The sequence below is a fragment of the Myodes glareolus genome, chromosome X (genome assembly GCF_982192425.1).
Source record: "Myodes glareolus chromosome X, mMyoGla1.1, whole genome shotgun sequence".
NCBI lineage: Eukaryota > Metazoa > Chordata > Mammalia > Rodentia > Cricetidae > Myodes > Myodes glareolus.
In genome coordinates, this window is record NC_142053.1 from 79,118,914 (window position 1) to 79,140,468 (window position 21,555).

The following is a 21,555-nucleotide window of genomic DNA, read 5'->3' on the forward strand; positions in this document are numbered from 1 at the left end:
CTCAAATTTTTGTCTGATTCTAATTTCCAGGTGGGTCTATATATGTTTTTCTTTGGGTTTACCTTATTACTTAGTTTCTCTAGGATCCTGAACTACAGGCTCATTGACCTTTGTTTATGACTAGTATCCATTTATGATTGAGTACATACCATATTCGTTTTTGGGGAGTCTGGGTTACCTCACTCAGGATAATATTTTCTAATTCCGTCTATTTCCAGTTGAAGAGTGGAAAGAGTGAAAGAATGAGCAAGGAATTCAAGACCAAGAGGGGGTCATGCACTGAGACAGTTTGCTTAAGCTAATGGTAGCTCACCAACTCCATCTGGACTGGGAATGAACAAGCATGGGAACAACCAAGCCCCTCTGAAGGGGGTTGACAGTTGGGACAGACTGAGGGGCCACTGATAGTGACAATGGGATGTCTCTCTATTGCATATAGCAGCTTCATGGGATCCTATTCTCTTTGGATGTAAACCTTGTTCAACCTAGATGTAGTAGGGAGGGCTTTGGACTTTCCACAGGGTGAGGTGCATGGCACTCCCTTAGGGTTGGAAGCGTAAGGTAGGAGGGTCTATGGATGGAGAGGGAGGGGACTAGGAGGAAGGGAGGGAGTGAAAATTTGGATTGGTATTTTTTAAAGTAATAATAATAACAACAACAAAGAATTAGTTAATAAGAAGAGCCTGAGATACTGGGACAATCAGTTTATAGTTGATGTACAGCTCTGTGTGATTCTTTGGGATTGAATGACTGTAAGACCTGGTAAGACAGAAAACCTCGGTCAACAGAATGGTGCCCAGTATGGACAACTGCATCCACATAAAGCCTGAGAGACCTTGGGTAGTAATTCCAAACAGAAAAGAATGAAGCATGGCTTATTGATAAGAGCATTTTCTCAAGAGGGCTCTGCTTGCTAGAGGCAAGCACTCTCATTTAAGAAAGGCTTCCTGATTCAGCATTAACTGTAAAACTTTGCAGTTCTTTTAAGAGGTCCTGCCATGAAACACTTAAGTGGTGTTGATAAAAAGCTGACGGCATGATTTTTGGTGGTGGCAGGGACCTTGAAACGTCATACAATTATGGTAATAAACATGGCTCTGGTGGGACCTCTGCCATGAGGCTAGAATCTCAGAAAGCTAAGGAATGGGCTGGACCCAGCCATCAAAGCCACAGCTTTAATCCTAGCCATATCACTTAGCAAATTAAAGACTCATGTGGTCAGAAAAAGAGAGATATTTAGGGAAGATAGATTCAGATGAAGAAAATCTCTAAATGGTTTACAGTGTGTTTATATTTGTAGGCTTGGGAGAAAAAGGAAAAAAAGGAAAAAGTCCTTAAAAATAAAAAGAAAGAGAATAGTTGGGTGTGGTGACACACACCTTTAATCCCCAACACTTTGGAGGCAGACAGATCTCTGTGAGTTCAAGGTATGGTGGCACATACCATTAATCCCAGCATTTGGGAGGCAGAGGCAGGCAGATCTCTGTGAGTTCAAGGACCTGGTCTACAGAGTTAATTCCAGGACAGCCAAAGATACACAAAGAAACCCTGTCTCAAAAAGCCAAAAATAAAAATTGAAAAATAGAGTTTAAAATAAAGCCATATAAAACATGGAAAACACACAGATAATCTGGATACTGCATGTTATTATGTTTTCTTTGAATTGTTCAAATCCTAAGGAAGGAGTAACAGCTGCTAAAAGATATTTGTTTATAAATGCTGCTGAATTAATCCAAGATAAGTATTTTGAAAATACCTTGACTTCAAAATTGAAGTCAAAATGTATGTTACTTTGGAGAAGAGATTTTGCTTTTGTTTCCACAGGAAATAAGAGGCTATGGACTCACTCCAGGTTAAGAAAAATCAGGTTTGATCAAGGAAGATCCCCTGAAGAATCTCCAATAGAAGCAGATGGTCCAAATGATTCAATATTTCAGAGGACCTCTGTTGGAGTTTCCTCTGAGTTCTGCATCCAGAACAGTTTCAAAACTGCTGGCTGAAACAATCAAGCCTCACAGAATATTCCATTCAGGACTTGACCAAAATTCAAACTTTTTTTTAGGTCCCCATAAGATTATCAACACCCCCAATCAGCAGGAAGTAGCCTGGAAAACTACCCCCACATTCTCAAAAAAAAAACTGGATTATGGATGTTTGCCTTTGTTTAGAATGTTGGTTACAAGTTGTTATGGATAATGGTCAGCAGAATAGCTAAACAAAGGAGATTCGATTGAGAGTTCTTTTAAAAAGGGTGGGGAAAGTATTGTAGGACAATGGTCTGTTCCCTATCACTTATATTTTAAATAAATGCTGATTGGCCAGTAGCCAGCCAGGAAGTATAGGCAGGGCAATGAGAATTCTGGGAAGATGGAAGTTTCAGTCTGCAGTCCTGACCCAGCCTCCGAGGAAGCAAGATGGGACTGCTTCACCGAAAAAGGTACCAAGCCACCTGGTCAACATAGACAAGAACTATGGGCTAATATAACTTATAAAAATTAGTTAATAAGAAGAGCCTGAGATACTGGGCCAATCAGTTTATAATTGAAAAAACTTGAGATCATCATCAATAGGCAGTGATGTAATGAGCCATTCCTATGTACTGAAGCCTTCATAAACCCTCAGACAGGCAGGACTCTGAGCACTTCAAGATTGTTGAACAACAAGTGAGCTTCCTGAAGCAAGGAGGACCTAGAAAAAGGTCACAGAAGCTGTACACTTCATAAATACATGACTCCATGCATCTCTTCCATCTGGCTGTTATCCGCACCTTTGACTTTACAATAAACCAATAAACAAGCATTTATTCAAGTACTGAGCTATGTGGCAACTTAATCAAGCCTAAGGAAGTGATCTTAGGAGCTCTCAATTTCAAGCTGGCTGATCATAAATGGGTAAAACAGTCTAGAGACTGCAACTGGCATTGCAAAGTGGTAATGGTGGTCAGTGATGGAGAACGAAGCACTTGACCTGTAGGATCAAATGCTATTTTCAGGTACAACAGGTCAGAATTGAATCAAATCAGACACTCAGCTGGCACTCACACCCTGGAAAATTGGTTGTTTGGTGTGTGAGGAGAAATCCCACATATCTGATATCAGTAGTGTTGTGGGGAGTGTGTGAGAGTAGGAAACATTTTGGGTTTTTTCTCCTTATCTAGTAGGATATAAAGTAGATTCTGACAAGTGGAAATATATGGATGATTCCCAACTTCTGATGAGCTGACTTACAATTTTTGAATTTACAATGATGAAAAAGTGATATGCATTCAGTAGAAACCAAATATTGAATTTTTATCTTTTTCCAGGATAGCAATATGCAATATAATATGACCTTGCTATGCTGGGTAGTGGCAATGAACCACAGTTCCCATTAACCACATAAGCACTCTACAGTGTGCTAAGTTGTTAAGTTATGCTGTTTGGTAACTTAGATATATTAAATTTATTTTCCATTTATGATATTTTCAACTGATCATGGATTTATCATTGTTAAGGAACATGTATATTAATCAGTAAGGAAAAAACTAAAAGCAATATAAAATAATTGAAGTAATTCAAGTATACCATTAGAAAATGTTCCCTTAATGCAGATGTTCTCAACCTGTGGGTCATGACTACTTTGGGGGTCGAAAGACTTTTTCACAGTTGTCATATAAGACCATCAAGAAACAGAGATATTTACATTATTATTAATAACAATAGCAAAATTAACAGACATGAAGTAGTAATGAAAATACTTTTATGCTGGGGGTCTTCACAACATAAGGAACTGTACTAAAGGGTCACTAAAGCATTAGGAAGGTTGAGAACCACTGCCTTAATATATATATTTTTAAAAAGTGGACAAATGGAGCAGATGAACCAGAATGATATTTATGGAAAATAACAAATAAAATGATAGGTATAAAATCAACTATATAATAATATTAAGCACAACTGGATTAAACAATCCAACTAAAAGCTATATATTGTTAAAACTCCATAGAAAATATAGACTTAAAGATAAAAAGAGTTTGAAAATAAAAGGTTAAAACCCATTTATCATGCAAAGAAAAATCAAGTGGTTATAATGGGCCAAATATACTTTAAAAAATATTAACTGAGAGACTGGCCATTTATCACACCAAGAAAAATTGAGTGATTATATCTGGCCAAATATACTTTAAAAAATGTTAACTGAGAGACTGGAGATATGGCTCAATAGTTAAGAGCACTTGGTACTTTTGCAGAGGATCTGGTTCAGTTCTCAGTACCGACATGGCAGCCCATAGCCATCTGTAACTCCAGTTCCAGGGGATCTGACACCTTCTTCTGGCCTCCCTGATCACTGTGAATGCACATAGTGCACATACATACATGCACATAAAACATTAATACTCATAAAAAGAAATAATTTTCCAAAAATAGAAACAAATGCTAATTAAGATAGAGGTAAATTTTATAATGATACCCAATGATGGAATATGGAATTATTTTTCCTAATACCAGTAACAATAAATTATATTTGATTTCACCACTTTCATTCAACATTGGCATGGACTTCCAGCCACTTTGAGAAAGAAGCTATCCAAATTGGAAAGGAATGGAAAATTATCCCTGCCCATTGATGACATGACCTTGTATATGGAAAAATCCTAAAATGAAAATTATTAAATGAATTCAGCAAAATTGCAGAATATGAAGTCAACACACAAAATCCTGGCATTTTTACACATTAGAGCAATGAATGAATTAAAAGAAAATCAAGAAAAATCTATTTATAATATTATAAAAGAATTTTGATGTTTAAAAGTAAATTGAACCAAGGAGATAAAAGCTTATGGCATGGAAATCACAAAACATTGTATCAAAATAAAAGGCAAAGAAGACAAGTAAGTGGGAAGATTCTCCATGTCCATAGATTAGAAAACTTAATAGTAAGATGTCACTATTCCCCAAAGTGACCTATGGCTTCATTGGAATCTCTATCAAAATCTCAATGCCTCATCTGAGTCCTAGAATTCATAACGAATTACAAGGTTAGACAATGAAGAAAGGGAATAGCAAAGTAAGAGAACTGTAATCTGATACCAAGATGTATTACAAAACCCCAGTAATCAAAATTAGCATAATGATACAAACAGAGGGTAATGAAGTAAAATTGAGAGTCCATAACACAAACTTTTATATTTGTTCTAGGCTATGGGTCAATGGTAAATAGCTTTCCTACTATGCACAGGTCACTGTTTTCAACCCTCAGTACTATATCGCAGTATGACACACATAGATATAAGAAAAAAAATTGAAAATTGCAGTTAACCTTTACCCATTAGGAGAGGTGGATGGGAGATGGACTGGGGGAAGTGGGGTGGGGGCAGGAGAAGGGGTTGGGTGGAGGGAGAACTATGGATGGAATGTAAGATTAAATTTTAAAAATAAATTAAAATAAAAAGAAATATGAAGTTATAAATATTGTGATAAACTCATGCCATTTTACTTTGCTTTTCGAAGAAGTGTATCATTGCTTTGTTCAGTGTTTCCATGCTGCATGTACTAACCACTAATTTGGTTACTAGTAATTATTTTCATAACCAGTATCATAGTGCTCAATTTTGATTAACACTTATTTTACTTAATAATAGTCCCTAAGTACTAGAGTAGAGATACTTTCACTTTGGATATGCCAAAGAAAAGTGATAAAGTGCTTTAAGAAAACAACAATGAAGTATTCTGAAGCTGCTAAGACCCGCGGTAAGAATGAATCTCCACCCATGAAATCGCAAAGAAGGAGAAAGAAATTTGTCACACCTCAAACTGCAAAAACTATGGGCACAGCATGACAAGTGCTTGACTGAGATAGAAAGGAATGGAATTCGTGGTTTGGTATTATTCCAGTTTGCAGGCATCCACCGCAGCCTTACAATTCATCCCTTGGGGATGCAGAAAGAACTACCACAATTATATCATTAAACTTTTATGCCACAATTTGTAAGGGCTTAATGGGATAAATTATAATTTCACCCTATCTTACAAAATTTGGACTCACCAAGAATGTAGCTCCATTGTCTGGTGGCTAAGATTTCCCAGTGAGTCTCTATCTGTGCAACTCTACAAGATAAGTATTGGCCTGAAAGGAAAGCACTTGCTAGATAGACTCAGACTGCTACTGCTGTCACTGAGAGTCCACAGTCAACGAATGTGACATTCCTTCCTAAGGTTATATCAACTGTAGGCCCAAGGCTACAACTCACTGATAAATCACTAGCCTATTACATGGCAAGGTCCTGGGTTCAATCCCCAGTAGTCCACTGTGATAAAGAAGGTATGGCAGAATTCATGGTTATGGGAGTATGTTGTAGTGATTCCTCACATCCCAGGAGATCAGAAAAACAGAAAGCAGCTGCAATTAGAAGCTAGGCTACACATAATCTTGAAAGGCCTGCCCCAGCAACCTGTTGTCACTAGCTAGACTCCACCTCCTAAGGCTTCCATTGCCCCTCAAAAGAGCACTTCCACTTGGGGAACAAGCATTCAAAATGCAGGCATGTAAAATCAAGCATATATGACAGGAAAATAGAAGTGGAAATGACTAATAGGAGGATGACTGGGTGGTATAGGAGAATTGTCTGTATTCCGTAAATCATGTTTTAAATAAACGTTGATTAGCCAGGCAGGAAGTATAGGTGGGTCAACCAGACAGGAAGTAGAGACGGGGTGATGAGAACAGGAGAATTCTGGGAAGGAGGAAGCTGATTCCTCCCAGTCCAGTCCAGACCACCAAAGACCTGCCCTGTTGTGAAAGGTACCGAGCTATGTGGCTAACATAGATAAGAATAATGGGGTAATATAAGCTACAAGAGCTAATAAGAAGCCTGAGCTAATGGGCCAATCAGCTTTATAACTTATGGAGACCTCTGTGTGATTTTCTCTGGGACTAAACAGCTGGGGGACTGGGCGGGACAGAAATCCCAACAAGCCCGGTCTTCATGTTACAACTGGGTTAAGTGTAAATCTAATCAATCTTAATCAATAAAAACCAAGAGTCAGATATTGGGGTAAAACCTGAAAATTCAAAGCAGAGGAGCAGCCGCCAGTTGCTTTATTCCTTTCTCATTCCTCAGTCCAAAAGGTCTGAGATCCCGTCTACACCCCACTTTTTCACTTCCTGTCTCCACCTCCTGAGTGCTGGGATTAAAGGCATGAGCCATGAGTGCTCAGCTTTTAAGGTTAACTAGTGGCTAGCTCCAACCTCTGATCGCCAGGCAAGCTTTGTCATAACACAAACAAAATATCACGTAACAGGTGAGCAAAGGTGGGATGAGGACATGGATGGGGACATTTTCTCAACATATAGTATTTATTTGTATGGAAACTATAGAAATAAGTTAATTTTTAAAATTGCCTTTATAAAGATTATTTCCAATTCAAATAATAACAGCTATGATGGAGAGCTATAAACAAACCTGTGTGGTTTTAGTCTTAAAAAACAGGTTACAGGGGTTGACCTATAGGTTGGTAGATCCTATACCATGTCATTAGGCCCTAGGCTTGGTAACAGGCACCTCCGAAGGCTTTTTTTCAAGTTACATCTACTACAGAGGTTATCATTTGAGAATGAACTTCCAGAAAATTACTTCCTGTCTGGTCATCAAACTATGCAATATACAACGGACAGACTAACAGCTGAATAACTGTCGACTTTGATCACCACTAAAAAGATCGTTAGCTATTATGAATATAGTCATTGCCTGTGATGTCAAAGTGTTCTGTGTATATATACAAATTACCCTTGTTTCTGCAGATTTAAAGTTACTAAAATAGAGTTGGAGGCTAAAGAGATGGCTCAGTGAATACAAGCACGTACTGTTCTTGAAGGAGACCTAAGACCAGTTCCTAAGACAACATTGCTCACATCTGCCTCTCTTCAGCTCCAGAAGATTTGAAGCTTTCTTCTGAACTCTGTGGTCACACACTCATGAGCACACACCCACACAAAAAGGCACACATATACATAATTAAAAATATAGTGAATCTTTAAAAAGATAGAAACAATGTGTTCATGAAGGGACTAAAGCAGAAGGTATTATTGCTAAGCTCAAATTCCATAGGAAATGACTATCTTGAGACAAGAAAGGTTAGGCAGGAGTCTCTATAGCTTAAGCAGAATAAATTATTTCTTTTTGTTTTTGATTAGATGTAAGATTTAGACCTCAGGATTGCAAGACTGGCTACCTGTCCAGAGTGCTGCAATTGAGGATATATTTGACCACACAGCCATTAGGAGTGAGCCACTTCTCAGCTACTATGTCTTTTCATCCATCTGCATTAAACTTGGTGAAGCCCCACATCTTTGAGATGTGGATCTTCTGGTGGCCAGGGAGCTTGAATTGACTCTACACATAGTGTTGATCCCAGGTTCTTTAATCTGTGGCTTGGTGTGGATAGACAAAATGACCTTGCCAATGAGTCCTGGAGCTTCCAAAAGGCATACACATACCTATGTGGAGCCTGTTAAGCTCAGCACAGGACATCTTGTTGGTGCAAATGACATGTAAAGGGTGGAGCATCACTTAGATATGAAAGCCATCCTTGCCATAACTCTTTTCCATTTATTTGTTAGCATAAGTACAAGTGGCTTTAGAGGAGAGTTCCTCACATTTATTTGACACCACGTGAACACAAAGTGGGAATTCATTAACTTGTGCCTTCTGTCCTAAGTCTGATGCCCTGGCAGAAGTGAGTCTTTAAGTATAGTTCTTAAAATACAAGTAATACCAGGCTGGATGGCTATGGCATATAATGACAAAAGGATCTAAATTATTTTTCTTTTTGTGTTTCTTTTTTTACTAGTTAAATTTATTCATTTGTTTTTACATCCTGACCAAAATTTCCCCTCCCTCTCTCCTCCCATCCCTTCCTCCTACCTCCCCTCTCAATCCACTCCTCTATTTCTGTTCAGAAAGGGGCAGACCTCCTATGGGTATCAACAAAGCATGGCATATCAAACTGATGTAGGACTAAACTCCCCCCCTTTTATTAAGATTGGGCAAGGCAACCCAGAAGGAGGACTAGGTTCCCAAAAGTCAGCCAAGGCGTTAGGGACAGCTCCTGATTCCACTGCTAGGAGTCCCACAGGTAGACCAAGCTACACAACTATCACACATATGTAGATGGTCTACATGGGTCCTTTGTAGATTTCCTGGCCTGACTGATAGAATCCTTCCTCCCTCTCTTCAGCAGGATTCCCTAAGTTCAGTCCAACGTTTGGCTGTGAGTCTCTGCATCTGTTTTCATCAGTTACTGGATGAAGGCTCTCTGATAACAACTTGGGTAGTCACTAATCTAGCCTCTCTGGGGCTGTGGGTTGTAGTATGGTTAGTTATCCCTTACTTTACAGCTAATATCCACTTATGAGTGAGTAAATGTTTGTCTTTCTGGGTCTAGGTTACCTCACTCAGGATCCTTTTTTCCTAGTTCCACTCATTTGCCCGAGAATGTCATGATGTGATTGTTTTTAACATCTGAGTAATAGTCCATTGTGCAAATGTCTTATTTTCTTTATCTGAGAATAAATTATTTCCAAGAATGACTACTATCCACATAATCTTAGTAGGGAGATGCAATATCTGTGGGTACAAAACATGTTTTCTAATTGTGCTAAGGCAATTACAATGGCAACAACATGCCTGGTGGATTAGACACTGGTCCACAGGACAGAAGAGAGCTATATGAGTAACAGGTACCAGCTTAGGCATCAAACAGCCAGGAAGGCTCGGTAGAAGGACTGTTGTAAGTTTGAGGTCACCCTAACCTGTGTAGTGATGCAAGGATAGCCTGAGCTCCGGAGTAAGACCTTTTCTTAAAAAAAGAAAGACAACATGCGTTATCATTTTTCCTTTATTTAAATTTATTTTAAGTGATTCATAAAAACAAAATTTGTACATATTAATGGGATACCATGATATTTCAGTACATGTACACATTATATAAATTTAAATCATGTTCATCTTTTTCCTCATTATTACTTCTTCATATTAAAAACTTAACAAAATATTTTCTAATTTTTTATGTATAGTACATTAACGATGACCTACAGACACCCTTACTATGTAATAGCACAGCAGAACTTTCTTCTATCTAAGTAACAATAACTTAGCGACCCTTGTTCCACCTTTCCTCATTCAGCCATCCCTCCCGAAACTTTGGTAACAAGCACTCTACTGTCAACCTGCACAAGATCATTTGTCACCAGATCCCACATAGTAGAAGTCATACAGCTTCAGTTTCATTCACTTAACATAATCTCTAGTTCCATCCAATTTTGTCACAAAATCATTCCTCTGCATGGCTGAATAGCATCTCATTGTACAAATGTACTATACTTAATTGATACATTCATCACTGACATACACTTTGGCTGTTCCTATTGGTTAGTTATTGAGAATACTGCTGCAATGAACATGGGAGTGCAAATGTCTCTGCAGCCTGATAAATTCATTCTCTCTGCTTACATACTCAGTAGTGTGACTGCTGAAGCAATGTGAGTTTCCTTTTAAAGAATGGCATTCACAAGAGAATAGTGAGTCAAGTGGATTAGAAGAGCCAAAGAGTCACTCTTCCAGAAGACAGGAAAAGGAAAGGAATCTGCCTGGAAAGATAGTAAGGGTTTAGCAACCTGGGCCAGGCAGATTCCTTGAATCAAGCTGAACAGTGTTAGGACTCACAGCTGGGTAAAGGCTTGTATCACGAACAAATAGGGTCTTTAGAACAATTTAAAACAGTTGGAGCCTGACCCAGATATGAATCAATAGCCCTTCATGATAGGCAATGAAATATCAACACTTGTGGAATTCCTATAAGCCTCCAAACTTACGAGTTCTCTGAAGATCAAAGCAACTTATATTAATATGCACTTGCTTGTTCTCACCCCAAGAATGGAGCAAAGGAAGTTGCACCTGATTTCACAGCAGAAGTAAAAATAATTCTAAATTACACCCTTAGATTTGCCATAAGAACCCTGCCCTGCCAGAAGTGACAGCGCACACCTTTAATCTCACCACATCGGAGGCAGAAGCAGGTGGATCTCTGTGAGTTTGAGGCTAGCCTGGTCTGCATAGTAAGCACCAGGCTAGCCAGGGCTATATAGTGAAATGGTATCTCAAAAAAAGTAATAATAACAAAGAAAAAACCAGGCCCTGCCACATAACACACACGGAAACAGTCTCAGCAAAAGCCTGTGGACTGGAAGAAGATGATTAGTTTTGTCACTATAGTTATGTGCTACCTCCATCCATATTGAAGCTCTAATCCCCAATACCTTACACTGTGACTATATTGGAGCTAGAGCTTTTAAGGAAGTGATTTGGTTAAAACAAGGCCATTAAATAGGCCCTAATACAATCTGACTATGATCATATGAAGAGAAAATCTGAACACACAAAGGAAAACCAAGGATATACATACAGGTGGAAGACCATGGAAAGTCAAGTCAAAGAGAGACTTCTGAATAGTACACAAACATATCAACACTTTGATTGTGGACATGTGACCTGCCTCCAAAACTATTTCTGTTGTTAAAACCATTCAGTCTGGTATTTTGTTACAATAGCACAAATACACTAATATACTGACTTGGAACCTGGACATAAATCCAGCTGAATTGCGACATCGCCTTTCCCTAAGAACATCTGGCACATGGTTAAGAGCCAATTATTTGGGGGAAAGTATAATGGTATTTCAGTGACCTGTGGGATAAAACAACTTCTGTGTGATATGGTAGAAGGTGAGCATTGCTGGTGAAATTCAAGTACATTAAACAGGTCACAGAATGCATGGATAATTATATGTATCGAACAATTTAAGTTTCTTTAAGACGTGATATCAATGGAAAATAACTGACATGAGGAGAAACTAGATGTAGTTAACAAATGATAAGCAGTTTAATATAGGCTTATCATAAGGTTCAAATAAGACAAAGGGAAAACAATCATATTAATATAAAAATATGGAGGTGTATATAATGGCTTTATAGGATGGATTAGCCGCTTCAAGTTTATTTATATTTTACATGAAATCCTCCAAATGTTGGATATACTCATGTTATTATTTCTATAACTTATCTGCTATATAACTGCTATATTAAATGTAAATGCTCAGAAAAATACAAAACAGTCTTCCTTTAAGGGAGACTGGGCTGGCCAAGTATGGTGGTACATGCCTTTAGTCCCAGCACTCTAAGTTGGAGGACAGCCTGGTCTGCACAGTAAATTTCAGGACAGCTAGAGCTGCATAACAGAGAGACTATTCCTCAAAAAGAGGGGAAGGGACTGGGTCGATGTCCTGGAGGGTAGACTTAGTGGAAAGAGTTGACACACATGTCATCAAGACAAAGTAGAATCACGAATAATACTCAATCCAAAAGAAGGTGAAAATGAGGAAAAAGTAAATAAAGAACAAATAGAAGGCAAAGAGCAAGAAGGATATCTAAAACCAATCAGGCCAATAATTACATGACATGAAAATTATCTAAACACTGCAACAAAAGGCAGACACTGTCAAATTGTATGTTTTAAAAAGCAAGACACAGCCCTAAAGCTGCCTATAAGAAATTCAGATAAAATACAAACATGTTAAAAGTAAAGCTAGTCCAAAGAAAGCTGGAATTGTTAGTACCATCAGCTAAAACAGATTTCAGCACAAAGAGTATTAACAGGTACAAAACAGAACATTTCTGAATGGCAAAGGTTCATATTATCAAGAGACCACTGCAATTCTAACAGTCTGCACCTAGCAAGAGTACTCTAAATACACAAAGCAAAACCTTCACAGAACTGAAAGAAAAAAATGAATACAACGCTTTAATCTGAGCTTTCAATATCCTTCTAATAATCAATAGAACAAGTAGACAGAAAAAATCAGTGAAGGAGTAGAAAACTTGAACAGCTTTATCAATGAACATAACCTGACATTCATAGTAAACAATACAGGATATGCATGCATTCCAAGAAAGCATTGGAGACTTACCAAATAACAATAATTTATGGACAAGATCCTATGTCAAAAACCCTCATAAGTTAAAAGGATTCAAACATAACAGTTATATTCTCTCACCAAAATGGAAATAAATTAGAAAATAGTATCAAAGAAAAATATGGAAAAATTGCATGAATATTTGCAATTTGTTGATGATTTTAAATAACCCTGGGTTGGAGAAATAAAAAGAAAATGAGAAGATATTTTTACCTGAATGAAAATGAAAACATATAAAAAAAAAACCCAGCTAAATCTTTATAGGGCGTTTTACGTCATTAAATGCTTATATTATAAAAAGGAGAAATGTTGGAAATCAAGACATTGAATCAGAAACTGTAGGAATGGGGTTCAGCAATCTGTAGCCCTCTAAGCAATTATGATGCATGTCATACCTTGAGAATTACTGCTATGTGTTATTTGCATGTCGGTTTTGCTCTAGTCTTCATTCTTTAATAAAGAATCTACACAATTTATACTGCTCTGAAGTTCATGTCACTAAAGTCAATCTTACTTTCAGTAGTCTGTTAATCTTATGTTGACTTTAGAAAATAGAGTCCTGCAAGTGATTAACCCTGCAAGTAAGAGTTTGTTTGCTAAAACATTCCAAAATTCAGAGACCACTGTTGTATCTACAGGAGTGTAGGGTACAAGCATCAGTAGGGAATATGACCTTATTGAATAATTCCTACTGTTTATACTAGGCTTCCCACATGGGAATCAAATGTAGTTAACTTTTAATCATGTTCATTGCTGAAAAACAACAGACATTTGGATCTAAATGGTTAATGATATAAAAAGAATTTGTTTAAGATGGGCATGCTGGCTGTAAGCCTTTCATCCCAGAACTCAATAGAGGCAATGAGGCAAGGTCAGAGTTGACTACACAGAAAGTTCAAAGTCAGCCTGGGCTACAGACGATCATCTTTCAAAACAAAGAAGAATTTGCTTGAAATATGGTTTCATGCCTAAAGTTGGACACAAAATTATCTCAAGTTCTGGAAAGCACTTCAAACAAAATACTGCAGCCCAAAGAAGCACCAATTCAATTCAGTTGCAGCAATTCTCAGGTTGGCAGGCAAAAAAAAAAAATTGAGATTAAAATCTGGCTCAGTTACTTAAACTACCCTCAAACACAAAATCCTCCTACCTCAACTTCCTCAATGCTGGGGTTACAGGAATGCTCTTCCACATCCAGCATCTTCTTTCCAACTGATTCAATGCAAGAATAATGTCAACAGATCTGACCTATCTGAATTTTCTACCCACATCATTCCTGGGACACCTAACTAACAAACATAAATAAAACTGGCAGCTGGGAAAGGTGGTGAACACCTTTAATACCAGCACTTAACAGGCAGGAGGATCTCTGAGTTCCAGGCCAGCCTGGTCTACACAGAAAATCCCAGGCCAGCCAGGGCTATATGGTGAGACTTGTCTTTAAAAAAAAATCAGTAAGAACTTGAAGGCAACATTCTGCCATGGAAGAACTGTTAGATGAATTTTAATCTTATTACATGATAGTTTTCAAAACTAAAGTAGCTGGGCATGGTGATGCACACCTTTAATCCCAGCACTCTGGAGCCTGAAGCAGGCCTCTGAGTTCAAGGCCAGCCTGGTCTACAGCGCAAGTTCCAGGACAGCCAGGGCTACCAGAGAGAAACCCTGACTCAAACAAACAACGACAACAACAAAAGTAAAAGTACAGTGAACCCTAGTAGTCTAGAATCACAGGGTAAAATCCAGTCAATCTACTCAACGGTGTTTCCTCCCCTGACCCTCACTGATTTTTTTTTCCGCTTTAGCTCTCTCGAAAAATCTACCTTCTGCTCAATCGTATGCTTTTGAACAGAACCCCACAACAGCTGTCTGTGGGGCCATGAGCGTGTAATTAAGCAAGTAATCACCTAGTCGCTACAGTCACAAGTTTTAACATCAACGTAAAATGGGATCAAGGTTTTTTTTAATAAGCACATTTCAAAAGTGCAAAGATTGAGTTTAATATTGTTTCTCTCCCTTTCAGAAGCTTAAATATGAGCACATGCAAACCTCATATATTTTTAAAGAACATTAGTTTTTTCCCCTCTACTCTAATATAGCTATAGCTGTAAAACATGCAAAATAACTAGGCTCCAAACCGAAAACAACTAGTAGAAGCAACTAAATTAAAAAGAACCGTGCTGATTTACTTATTGGCCACAAAATGCAGCAAAGCCTCCACTTTCCCACACACCTTAGGAAAAAAAAACCCCAATTCCCTGTGCAGGACTGATTTAGCTCTCTCTTATCAGCATCAGGCATCCATGGTTCAGTCCCTGTAGATTCATCCATGTTACAGATCCAAAAACTGTAAAGGCCCTGCCAACGTTTTCACTGTATTACAGTTTGGCAAGCACCTTCCCTCAACCCCCAGTTTGGGAAATGATCTATAAGGAACACAACAGTTTAAGAGTTAACCAGACATCGTGGATCTGAAAAGTAAGCGAGGGCATTAACGGCAATATAAAATTCCAGTATATATTCTTGCTCTCTCTTCTCCAAGATACCTGTGCATATACAAGGAAGTCTAGAGTACGGAGGGCAACAACAGCCACATACAGAAAAACACCCTAGAGCTAAGAGCACAGTAAAGCAAATGTAAACTGCAGCGGCCCAAAGAACTAACTCTGGTTTGGGTTTCTTTGCAGCTGCAAGCAACCTCCAAACCAAGAGGGTCACAAGTTTGACAGTTTCCATGCACTGAGTGAGGGTTCAGTGAGTTCCATGAGCAGATGATTACAATTTCCATCTAAGCACTATGAGTGTGTTTCACTGTTGATTTTGGTACCACATGGAAAGAAATGATCAAATCAAACATAAGCTTCCAATATTTCTTGTTGCTACACCTACTTCCAATGTTAAAATGCATTCCTAATGTATTTTCTCCATTATTTCTCAAACAAATTAATAAAAACAAATATGAAATCCATTTACAACCATAATATTATGCAAAACACTTCATCTTCCTTTAACAACTTAGTCTGTTCCAAAGTATTTCTGTCCAAAATGTGTAGGTGCAACAGGATGAACTTCAGTAGTTAAAATTGTGATCTCTGGAAATTCTTGAATGATTGATTTGGCACCTTCAAAATATAAAAATAGTTATTACTGCAAGATTTTGGGTAACACTAGTTAAAATTCAGGAATTGTATAATCATTGTCTCCAGACTTAATACTGACAGAAAACAGGGAACAATCATCTTTGGATACTGAATTAGGCATGCTTAATCTCTTTATACAACATCCGCTATGTGAAAAGTTTTGTTAATAGTTCAGACCATGCTCCGGCCCACTCAATAATATGGTCTGAAAATCAAATTATTCAGTCATACCAGCTTTGGCTAGAATCAAGTAATATGGCACTCCCTAAAAGGATAATCCCATGAAATGAAAGTTTTCCAACGGAAACCCCAGGAAATAAGTGCGAAGGCGTGTTTGGTGTGTCAGAGAATGCTAACTGTTTAGAAAGAAGGATTTGAGCTTTAGGTGAGGGGTTGGGCAGGGAATTTAGACTAGCTGGGACACCAAACCAAAGCACCACAGTAAAAGCTGCTACACAATGTGGATTTTTCAGTTTTAATGCCAAAGAGTGATACACTGTTCCAATTAATACAACTACAACTAAAGAGATTATTTTTCTTTTGCCAGAGGTGGATAATTATGGGATTATCTTAATGTTTTCAATGTACCAGTGCTACATACAATGGACAATCAAGCAAATCACCCTTTGTCCCCACTGGTATTTGAATTACAGGTACATTTAGGTTACAAAAGAACAAAGTAATCCAATAGAGCACAATTAGTACACAATAGCCTACTGAGAATAGCCTTTTAACACACATGCTGTGGCTTCTTGAGGTTTGCCTAAAACCTAGGCTACTTGGAAATGAGAGAACAGCCTAACCTGTGAGTAAAACATTTAGAAAATGTCCAAAACCCCAAAAGCTTAAAAGTGAAAGTCATTCAGAATTAAACCCGAAAACAACCACTATTAGTACTGTGTGGTGCAATTTGAAACCAAAACTGAAATAGTATTGCATACCTTCCTAGTCACTCATGTTGAGGCCAAATTTATTTGGTTTTATGCTCAAGTCTACTTTTAGTAGTTAGTGTTATAATTTGTATTGGTCATCTCTAAACTTACTGGTAACATTTCACAGTATATCTGTATATTTCTATTAATTCTTTGAGAATTTCATACAATATATTTTGATCTTATTCATACTTCGTCCCCACTACCTATCCACCCAACTCTGTGTGTGTTTGCCTTCTCTCTTTTCCTCTCCTCACCTTCAACCATCAAGCCCAGACTGTTTTGCCCAACTCTGGTATGTCAACCTAGCAGGGGTCAAACCATTTAAAAAAAAAAAAACAAAAAAACCTGACTCTCCCTCTCCTATCAAAGGCCAGTAGCGCCTCAGCTAATGGTAGGACTCCATGTCCACCTTCCCGACCTCCATGTTAGGATTTTATCTGGCTTGAGCCTGCATGGGTCTTAGGCACACTGTCACACATCCTCTGGGAGTTCATATATGGAACTGTTCTGTCTGCAAAACACTGTTTCCCTAAAGTCATCCACTACTTCTGGCTCTTAAGATCTTCCCACCCCTCCAAAAAGGCCCTCGAGACTTTGAAGGAGGGATGCATTTCACAGTATGCAATTCTCCTGTTTGTGCTGCTTTTTCACACTTGCTATCTATATTTTTATATCACTAAATGTTTTTCAAAAGCAACTTTTGATGTGGAATATTATTTTAAGATATGTTGCATTTATTCATGCCATGGAACATTTATTTAATGATGCAATGATGTGTTGCATTCTTTTATGTTGCATTTGTTTAACTTTGTGAAGCTGTGATTCTTTGCCCATCTAAAATAACAGATTGGTTTAATAAAGAGCTGAATGGCCAATAGCAAGGCATGAGAAAGGATAGGTGGGGCTGGCAGGTTGAGAGAATAGATAGGAGGAGAAATCTGGATGGGGGTAAGAAGGAGCAAGATAGAACAAGGAGAGGAGGACATCAGGGACCAGCCACCCAGCTACACAGCAAATCATGGAGAAAGAAGCAAAGAAAGGTATACAGAAATAAGAAAAATAAAAGCCCAGAGGGAAAAGATAGATGGTATAATTTAAGCTAAAAACAAATCTGGCTATATAGTCTACGACTCCAGAGAAGCTAGGTAACAAGGAGAAACTGAAGAGAGATATGCATAGATCCCCCTGGGAATGGGAGATATCTTGGCTGAGGGAGCCATTATGGGGCTACTGTGATACCTGGCACCATTGAAATTCCCAGGAATCCACAAGGATGACCTCAGCTTAAGACCCCAAGCAATAGTGGAGAGGGTACCTGAACTAGCCTTCCCCTGTAATCAGATTGATGACTGCTCTAATTGTCATCATAGAAACTTCATATAGCAACTGATGGAAGCAGATGCAGAGATCCACAAAGCTCTGAGCCAAGCCCCCAGAGTTCATTTGAAGAGGGAGGAGTGACAATATGAGCAAAGAGGTCAAGAACACAATGGGGAAACCACAGAAACAGCTGACCTGAGCTAGTGGGAGCTCACTGACTCTGGACTGATAGTGGGGAAACCTGCATAGGATCGAACTAGGTTCTCTGAATGTGTGTGGCTGGGGGGCAGTTTGTGGGGCCACTGGCAGTGGGACCAGGATTTATCCCTAGTGCTTGAATTGGCTTTTTGGAGCCCATTCTTTTTGGAGGGATACCTTGCTCAACCTAAATATGGGGGGCTTGGTTCTGCCTCAAAATGATATGTCAGACTTTGTTGACTCCCCATGAGAAGCCTTACCCTCTCTGAGGAGTGGATGGGAGGAGGGGAGTGGGAAATGGAATAGGTATATAAAATGAGAAAAGATCGTTTTTAAAAAAATAATTAATTAAAATAAAAAAATTAAGAAAATCTGGCTAGAAACAAGCCAAGCTAAGGCCGGGCATTTAAAAGAAAGAATAAGACTCTATGTGTGATTAATTTGGGAGTTGGGTGGTGGACCCTCCAAAAAGTGAAAAGGGTAAGAAGATTAAAACAACCAATAACAAACATTTGCAAGGTATGTAATAAACCTCTAAGGAGATATTACTTATATACCCTTTTCCTTATCAGTCAAGTATATATAATTCCTTTTTGTTGTTGTTTTTGAGACAGTCTTGCTATATAGCTAGGTTTTCTATGTAGGGTGGGCTGGCCTTGAACTTGCACTGATTCTCTTGTCTCTGCCTCCCAAGTGCTGGGATTACAACCATGTGTCACCATTCCCAGCCATCGTTTACACACTTTCAAATTATTTCTTATACTAATCGACTCTATAATGAAGACCCTAGAAACTAAACTCTTACATGCCTGTATGATTATTTTCATACTATGTATTCCTAACTGCCCGAGACTGTTTGGTAAGAAAGGCAGAGTCTTAATTTAGCTATATCTCTTAAAGGAAATGGGAAATAGATGACTTCCTCACACCTACTTAAAACAGACATCTAATTCAAAAAACATCTGATCTTCACATCACATTGCAAAGATTACTTCAATAACACCATAAGTTCCTTGTTATTCGAGAGCTGTTCTCAGGCTCAGGTGGGAAACCCTTGAAACTTGGGACCTTTCAGCCATTTGTAGGGCCTAGTCAAATGGGGTCACTTGCGAAAACAACTGCAGTTATTTTCAATGAAGTAATTCATATGTTCCCATTTGAATTTAAACATCAGAATGACTAGATAGATCAGTGGTTAAGAGCACTAGCTGCTAGCACTACCAGGGAACCTAGGTTTGAGTCCCATCACCCACAGGGCAGGTCACAACCATCTGTAATTCCAGTTCCAGGGGATGCAACACCCTTTTCTGGTTTCTGAGTTAAACAAACATATACATGTATAAAATAATGGAATAAGATATTAAACATCAGGATAGTGTAAAACAAGGCAGGCATGTTTATCGATGCCCGTGGTCTCAGTTGCTTAGGAAGAAGAGACAAAAGGATCACCTGAGTCTAGGAGTTCAAGACCAGTGTGCAACACCTTGTCCAAAAAAATTGTTTAATATTATCACTAAGCTTAGAGATGACAAACACAAGTCATAACTACCAAAACTAGATTTAAATTTAATATGGACCGACAACTATACTTTGCCTTGGGATGAGAGGCTAGAGAGATACACACTATCTCATGACTATCTGGAGCTCAAGTTATAGCTGCAAGTTCAACTCACCATGGGGGGTGGAGAAGAGACTGAGTAGGATAATAACACTGGGTTGAACTCCATGTTCTATAAGAACCTTTACAGCTTCAATTACAGTATTGCCAGTGCCTAAAACAAAAAGGCAACGGAACCCATTAGCAATGTTAACATCTAAACTGACATGTTCTGGAAGTAAGGCCAAGACAGGAATCTTAACATAAGACTTCACTAGTGAACGCTTCATTTGAAAGTAACTGTTCTTTGTCAATGTTATTTTTAATGACAGGTACAACAAAAACAGGTATCAAATGTACAAGAAGCCCTAAACTCATTTACTGCTTGAGATACAAAATTTAACACCACTATGACCCCTGCTCACCTCCCTGGGAGACCATGGTATGAGCAAGTACAGGGGTGAGAACAGAATATCAGAAAAATTACCTGTAGAGAGGATAAAACCTTGAGAAAATCAGTACCATGATCATTAGAGCAGAGACAGGACATGTTTCGATATATTTTTTTGTGTTCTATATATTTTGCCTCATTAGGTCCTTTGCTTCACTGTGTTCATTTCAAAACAGATGTTCTTTGGAGCTAACAAAGTTTGATTAATGTATATTCCCTTATTAAACAATAAAAATTTCCCAGTGAATTGCCCAGGGCAAGTCCAAATCCAACAGAGAAAAACACATTTAGAAACTGTTTTTGCCTTTTATATAAGGGTGCGTAGGAGGTAGACACTAACTTGAATTTAAACTCTAACAAAAAATTACAAATGCAACTCAAGCCACTCACTGAGAATTGGATACATCAGAAGAACTTTCCTGCGATAAATGTCTGGGGGGAACTTGGCATAGTACACTTTGGCCCTTTGTGTCTCTTCATCACTCTGAATCAGGATCTTCCCAATTCGTATGGATCGACAGCAGTCACGTAAACCTTGTTCCATTGCCTCACCTTGAAGAAGGAAATGAAAAGGAATCAGGGACAAAAGGGATGCAGCAGAGAGCGTGCAAATCCAAGAACAGGCCAAAGTCGAGTTTCTCACTGCTATTAATACAAAAAGAGTACTATCAAGGCAGAAGTGTTCTTCTTTCTCTTCTACTGAGCTCATATTTTATTCTTAGTGGTAACTCAATGAAAGCAGATGAAAGGCTTGCCAAAAAAACCACAGGAAGCTAGACTTATTGCTTGCTTACAAGGTATGAAGCTGTTCTGCTTCCATGATGCTGGAAATGAAAGGTTGACTGGGTTGTTCCTCGAGCTTCCTCTATACCACAGATGCTTTTACTCTTATTATTTTTAAAGATGA

The 21,555-nt window shown here is 38.4% G+C and overlaps 1 protein-coding gene and 1 pseudogene across 2 annotated transcripts in view; both read right to left on the reverse strand.

The window, feature by feature from the left end:
* Positions 1-8,206: 8,206 nt before the first annotated feature.
* LOC146889154 (large ribosomal subunit protein uL16-like) lies at positions 8,207-11,646 on the reverse strand (annotated as a pseudogene).
* Positions 9,858-21,555, reverse strand: part of Uprt (uracil phosphoribosyltransferase homolog) — a 35,735-nt gene continuing 24,037 nt past the window's right edge. For both annotated transcript variants that reach the window (XM_048417672.3, XM_048417671.3), the window contains 3 exons: positions 21,039-21,200; positions 20,274-20,372; positions 9,858-16,129 (listed from right to left, as the gene is read on the reverse strand). In XM_048417672.3, coding sequence (XP_048273629.1) covers positions 16,023-16,129; positions 20,274-20,372; positions 21,039-21,200 — 368 coding nt within the window. In that variant the 3' untranslated portion in view covers positions 9,858-16,022. The remainder of the gene's footprint in view (positions 16,130-20,273; positions 20,373-21,038; positions 21,201-21,555) is intronic.